General features: G+C 64.8%; 1 protein-coding gene across 5 annotated transcripts; it reads right to left on the bottom strand.

Moving 5' to 3' along the window:
- Positions 1–545: 545 nt before the first annotated feature.
- Positions 546–5,675, bottom strand: GPIHBP1 (glycosylphosphatidylinositol anchored high density lipoprotein binding protein 1). 5 transcript variants are annotated; one of them, XM_044380246.3, is made up of 6 exons: positions 5,576–5,641; positions 4,528–4,602; positions 3,452–3,556; positions 2,810–2,929; positions 1,875–1,991; positions 546–1,733 (listed from the first exon to the last, which is right to left on the bottom strand). In XM_044380246.3, exons 2-6 carry the CDS (start codon positions 4,541–4,543, stop codon positions 1,498–1,500), a joined length of 594 nt encoding a protein of 197 aa, XP_044236181.1. In that variant the 5' UTR covers positions 4,544–4,602; positions 5,576–5,641; the 3' UTR covers positions 546–1,497. The 5 variants fall into 5 exon arrangements, with proteins under 5 accessions (XP_044236181.1, XP_044236182.1, XP_057164034.1 ...); XM_044380247.3 differs by lacking the exon at positions 4,528–4,602 and having other exon boundaries at positions 5,576–5,675; XM_057308051.1 differs by lacking the exon at positions 1,875–1,991 and having other exon boundaries at positions 5,576–5,652.
- Between the last annotated feature and the right edge of the window lie 752 nt (positions 5,676–6,427).

A 6,427-nucleotide genomic window follows, 5' to 3' on the forward strand; every position in this document is an offset into this window, starting at 1 on the left:
CTGCTGCGAGAGGGAGCAGTCCTGCGGTACCACCTTCCGACTTCCAGCAGTTCCTTCCTGGGACTGGCCCAGAACATCCTGACCGTGACCATCCCTGGTACATCAGACGGGACGTGGCCTGGGGCTCCAGCGGGGTCTTGGCCCTCAGCCGGCCCCTCCCAACCTCCGGCTCAGGCCTGGTGTGCTTCCCTGTGTAGCGCTCGTCGGTCTTCACTGAGGCTGGTCCTCCCAGGAGCTCCCCTACCCGGCCACGTAGCAGACAAGGAAACCCATCTGGGGCATGGGGGGGGGAGGTGAAGGGGTTCGTCTGGGTCACGGAGCTTCTGGGGCATGGCATTCACGCAGGTCATGGAGCTGGGGGGCGTGGGCTTAACTACCACTTTAACCCAGACAGGGTGACCCCTGAGCTCTGCTTTTATCTGCAGCTTTAGTCGGGGCTGCGTGGGTGAGTGTGTGTGACCACGAGTGTGTGCACTGGCGGGAGTAACATGAGAGCGTATGCACCTGCAAGAGCGTGTGTGTCGTGACAGTATGTGAAGAGGCAATGAAACCCCGCAGCCATTTATTTCCCTCTTAAGGAAAGGGGTCTCAAGGTAGGCAGCGTGGGGCTGGTATAATGGCTTCTGGTCACCAGTGATCTCTGCCCTTCCTCCATGCTGCTCTGCCATCCTCAGTGTGCTGCCTCATGGTGCAAAGTGGCTGCTGAGCCCCAGCCATCACTTCAGCTAGCAGGAAGGAGGAAGGAGAAAAAGAAAGACTTGTCTCCTCTACCCCAGGGATTTGCCCCCCAGCTAGGCCTTGAGGTTTTCTTTAATAAGGAAAGAAGGAAGCAGAGAGTGGGAAGCTACTCCACCGGCAGGAGCTACTTGGCAGGCAGGGTAGGACTCTGGGCTTCCCTACCCAGGGGCTGTTAAGCTGGTGGGGATTGAAGAGTCCTCTAAGCCTTGTTCCACACTGCTCTGATGGGGAAACTGAGGCCCAGATCCAGGCCTCTCCCTCCTATCCCAGGGCTCTGTCTTGTCGCCAGTCAGGAAGGCTGAGAGCCCCCAGCAGCCAGTGGTGCCAGCCTGGCCAGAGCAGGTGCTGGGGACCCTTGGGTTCCCATCCCCAGCGCCCCCCTCCCAGGAACCCAGGCAATAGTCATGTGGGGGGAGGTGTTTCCGTGGTGGGAAGGTGGGGAGAAAATGTGGCTGGCTCCCCTGGCCTAGGACGCATGTTTTCTCTCCCCAGGCTGTGTGGACACGCCCTGTGAGCAGTCGAGGCTCGGACCTGGGGCGCACGTGCTGGCACAGGCAGGGAGCAGAGGAGGAGGCCAAAGACGCCGGACAGACAGGAAGCAGGAAATGCGGACGGGGCTGGGACGAGCCCGTGCTGGCCGGACGTTCAAGATGCTGCACGTTTATTCGGCAAAGCCGGGGCTGGGGGCCGGGGGGTAAGGCACCGGACAGAGGGCTGGCCATCCGGGCTGTGAGCTGGGGTGGGGGCGGGAGCAGCCGTTCAGGACCCCGTGGCCTGAAGGCCGGGCAGGAGACCGAGCAGGAGCGCAACGGCCATCACGGCGGGGCCGCCCTGGGCACCCACGGCCCCGCTGCCCGGTGGGTCCTGCCAGGGTGGGGTGTTGCAGAGGGTGGACTGGCAGCAGGTCAGGGTCATCAGGGTCCCCTCCAGGGTCTTGGTGAAGGGCTGACACGTGTCTGCACACCATGCGGAGTAGGTGGTCAGAGGACCCGACTCTGGGAGGAAGGAGGGGTGGTGGAGAAAGGCTTCGTCACGCTAGACAGCTGGGGCAGGGAAGAGGCCCCTCACAGGGGTGCGCGCCTTTCTGCGTGGGAGATGGCGCTCCTGCCGCCCTGGCCACCCCGGGGCCTGCTCACCCGTGTTCCCGTGGGAGATGACGGCTTTGCAGAAGCTGTGGCTGCGGACACAGTTCTGAACTTGCTTGCAGCGCTCCCCCCTGTACAGGGACTGGCAGGAATAGCACTGCAGCAGCGCTGGGAGGCAAGGCAGGCTCAGGCCAAGGGGCTTCCCCCTGCAGGCCCAGAGCCTCCCGCTGCAGCCCAGAGCCTCCCCCTGCAGGCCCAGAGCCTCCCCCTGCAGCCCAGAGCCTCCCCCTGTAGGCCCAGAGCCTCCCCCTGCAGCCCAGAGCCTCCCCCTGTAGGCCCAGAGCCTCCCCCTGCAGCCCAGAGCCTCCCCCTGCAGCCCAGAGCCTCCCCTTGCAGGCCCAGAGCCTCCCCCTGCAGCCCAGAGCCTCCCCTTGCAGGCCCAGAGCCTCCCCCTGCAGCCCAGAGCCTACCCCTGAAGGCCCAGAGCCTACCCCTGCAGGCCCAGAGCCTACCCCTGCAGGCCTGTACCCTGTTCCCAGCTGATCCCTCTCAAAGCCTCTGCCCAAGCCTCCTGCACCCCTCCTCAGGGCTGGCCAGTGCTGCCCTGCCCCACCAGTACCAAACTGTCCTGTCTGGCTGAGCTGGACTCCATGCCCAGGGCCTGTATGCTCGCTGGTCTCTCCAGGCAGGGACTCCGCTGCGCCCTTCTCTGCCTAGTGAACCCCTATTCAGCCTCCCTGCCCAGGAGTGGCTCCTTCTCTAGGCTCCCTACTCTGATGGCCCTTGAGGGTCACAGCAAGGGTGAGAGGCAAGGGCGGTGCTGAGTGTCAGGGCCCTTCCTCTCCCCTCCCCTGCCCCCGGAAGGCTTTGCCCATCATTCCGCATCATGCCAGGCCCTCGCCGAGCCCGGCACTCAACGGAGCCCACACAAAGTGTTGCAAAAGAGGGATGGGTGCCTGCGTCCTCGGGTGGGGGTGAACAGTCACCTCTGCCCCTGCCACCTGCAGTCACACTGGCCTCCTCCTCCTCTTCTTCGTCATCATCGTCATAGCCGTCCAGCCCAAAGTCCACGTCGTCCTCCTCCTCGTCCTGTGCCCGCCCCGTGCCTGGCCACACAGGGATGCCTGTAACCCCCAAGTTCCGCGGGCACAGAGCACACGCTCGAGGCCCAGTGCTGTGTCCCACCCCCTCCATCTGTCCTTCACCACTCCTCTGCCCTCTTCCTCCCCACTCTGTCCTTCCGGTGGGCCCAGCTGCTGGCCCTGCTTCCTTCCCCGCACCATCAGCTGCTGTGGGGCCCGTCCTTTGCAGCAGCTGCCTCCCCGCGCCCCAGTAAACCCTCAGGGTGGCCCGCCTGTTGGACGGAAGAGGACACTGAGGCCGGGACAGCCGAGGTAACCCCAAAGACTGCATTTCAAAGAGGTGGGGTCCGGAGCTAGGGACGGACAGGTTTGGGCACCTGCGGGAGCCCAGGACAGCCCACATCCACGTCCTCTAGCCTCAGACTCCAGCCTAACCCCCCTGCTCCCCATGCTGTGTCCTGCCCCCAGGCTGGGTGTCCCAAGGGTCCCCATGGGCCCAGACCGTGCTATCCCCTCTCGCTGCAGGGGTGCCCCTTGCCGTGGTACCTGGCTGCCCACACAGCAGCAGGGCCAGCAGGAGAGCCGCGAGCGCCTTCATCCTGCTGGGGGCCGCTGGGTCTGCTCGCTCCGGTTCTTGCTCGGGCTCTGGATCTGTGGGAAGTGGGACAGAGGGCATTTCGGGGGCTTCCTGGAGGCCCCTGGGTCCTGGCCCCCCCAGCTCCAGCCTCAAACAATGGGCCTCACACCGGCTCCAGCGCCAGGCATCAGGCCAGGGATGGCCATTTCCCTCCCCGACTTCAGGGGCCGGAGGGGCCAGGAAGTCATTGCGGGGGGCGTCCTGTCCACCTGCGCTGCTCGGCCCTGGCCCGGCTGGCTGACGTGAGCACTGCGGCCAGCGAACCTGGCTCTGGGCTGGGGCGACACCGGACAAGCCTCCCACCATGGAGGCCACAGGAGCTTGTCGTCCTGGACCCTGAAGCTGCCCGTCACTCACCTGTCACCTGCAGCCCTGAGTCAGCCTCACGGGCCTTCCGGAGCTGCTTTAAGAGTATTTGAATAAAAACACAATGGCTGTCCTGGATGTGCCGGAGGAGCTGCGATTCCGGCCTACATCAGTGCTGCTCCTCCCCTCCCCTCCTCAGGGCTCCTTCCAGCCTCCACCCATCCCCCCCTCCCCCAGCCCTGTCCTTCCCTGCCCTGGGGGATACCCCTGCCCTGGGGAGCAGGCGGTGGAGGGGCGGGGAAGCTTCCTGTGACTGAGCCTGCCTTCCTGGCTCCTTCTACCCTCTAGCCAGCTTGGCAGCCCCCCAGCTCTCTCTCTGGGGGCAGCCCTCCTCCTCTGAGGGCCACTGATCTGAAGGGGTGTTAAGAGCCCCTTCCCCCTTCCTGGGGGCAATGGGAAAGTGGCTGGGTTGAACCTGGAGCCCGGGGTGCAAGCCCACCTGCTATTTGCGCCTGGGGTCATTTCCTTGATTGTCAGCAGGTGCATGGGACGTTCTCTGGGGCCTCCCAGAGGTGAGAGGTGGCTCTGGGGTGAGACCAGCTGGGCCTGGGGCCTGGCTCCTTTCCCCCTCTACCTCTGGGACCAGCCCCCTGGGGCCTCTGGGCCTCAGGGTCCTCACCGGATGTCTTGGTCATCAGTAGTCAGTGCCTGCCAGCATTGAGGATGGCGCCGGCCTCGGACCCCTCAGGGCTGGCTGCGACAACACTTCTCTGAAGCCTCAGCCACCAAGAGGCATTGTCCCTCCTCAGCTCCTAGGGAGCTGTGCACCCCCGGCTCCCCCAGAGCCACCCTGTTTCCAGAGGAGGCTGCCCCCAGACCTTCCCCACACCAGGGCCAAAGTCACTTTCATTCCAGGCCCCATCAGTTGGGTGCTCACGGCCCTGGAGGCCCCCCTCCCCCGCCGCCCCAGCAGACCCGGAGCTTCTCCCAGGAAGGCCCAAGAGAACTACTAGGGAACAGGGGTCTCTCTTGCCACCTGTGCCCCCTCAACCCCCGCCCCGCAGGCCAGGCCAGAGCTTGTGGTGAGAAGCCTGCAGGGATAATAACAGTTGCATTTCCTTTGCTGATGCAGCCGTGGGGGGAGGTATTAGAGCCCGGCCTCAGCCCTGCCGCCGCCCCTCCCCTCCACCGCAGGCACTGTGTCCTCTGCCCCATCAGGGAAGGAGCGGGCCCAGCCCTGCCCCTGCAATGCCGCTGCACAGCCAGGCCAGGGCGGGTGGCCCACGAGTGTGCATGAGGCCTGTCGAGGCTGGGGGAGCTTGGCCCCCTGCCCCAACATCTTGATGGCAGACACCTGGCATCCCTGGGACCCCAGCCTGAGGGCTGGGGGGTGTGTGTGCCCACCCCTCTCCCCACCCAGACCTTTTCAGACGTTCTGGTCCAAAAACATGCTTGTTAGTGGCAGCTCTCTGACCCCAGACTTCCAGGACGGGGGTGCCTCCTGCAGACCCCAGCGCAGGGACTTGGCTCCCTTGGACACCCCCAGGGCCAGGGCTCAGGGCTGGCGGCCCCATGGGCAGCTGAGGCCCGTGTTAGAGCTTGCATGCTAAATGGCCTGCACCCCGGGTTCAGAGCCCTCCCCCTTAGCCATGCCCATATCCAGAGGCAGCCCCGGGGCCCCCCACTCCTGGCCCACAGACCCCCGCATAGCATGGGCCCGGTCTTGCCTGTGCTGCCCTGTTTGGCCGGGCTGGCTCCAGTGGGTGGCCCTGTGAACCTGGTTGGTCTGCTGTTCCCCACCCCCAGGCCTGGCCTCCCTCCAGCCGGTCGAATCTAGTGGGTCACCTTGCTCTTCCTGGCAGGAGCAGCCTTGGGCTCAGACCTCAGGCCAGTCATGGACAGGGCATCCCGGCCATCCATATTTGCCCTTGCCCTGGCAGAGGAGATGGTGGGGGTAGGGCACGGCCCTGCTCTCCCTGGGGAACCGCACTGCTCTGTCCTGAGCACTGGGTTCCTCACCCTCCCCATGTGGGCCTCTGGGGTCACCAAGTTGAATCAGATCCAGACCTGGGGAGAGGTGAACAATGTTTCCGATGGAGGGGCAAAGGTCTAGCATCGGTGGGGACAGGAAGGGCATCTGTCCCCACCTGCAGCTCACAGGTCCCGGGGGTTGGGGCTTTTGGGGGCAGATGTGGGCTGTAGCTGTGCTGGTCCTCACGTGCACCTCCCTGCTCCGGGTGCTTTCCCATCCTCTGCAGCGAACCCTCTCGGTCTCTGGGAGCAGAGGAAGGGGCTTCCTTCTTAGAGTCCAGACCCTGTCACCCCCATGGGCAGGAGTCCATGACGGGTCTCTCCCAGAATCTCTCTCTCTCTCTCCCTCTCTGCTGCTCTCTCGCCCAGGCAGGCTGTTCCTGGGGCTTGCAAGGGGGCACAAGCCCCTTTCTTCCCTGGAATCCAGTACTGAGAAACAAGCAGACATGGGGGCTGCTGGCCACTGGGAGCAGTCTCCGGGTGGTCTTGGAGGGCACAGTGCTCTGCACCCCCACTCACACCAGGAACCCGCGAGAAGCTCAGGGTCT

Source organism: Ursus arctos, unplaced genomic scaffold (genome assembly GCF_023065955.2).
Source record: "Ursus arctos isolate Adak ecotype North America unplaced genomic scaffold, UrsArc2.0 scaffold_6, whole genome shotgun sequence".
NCBI lineage: Eukaryota > Metazoa > Chordata > Mammalia > Carnivora > Ursidae > Ursus > Ursus arctos.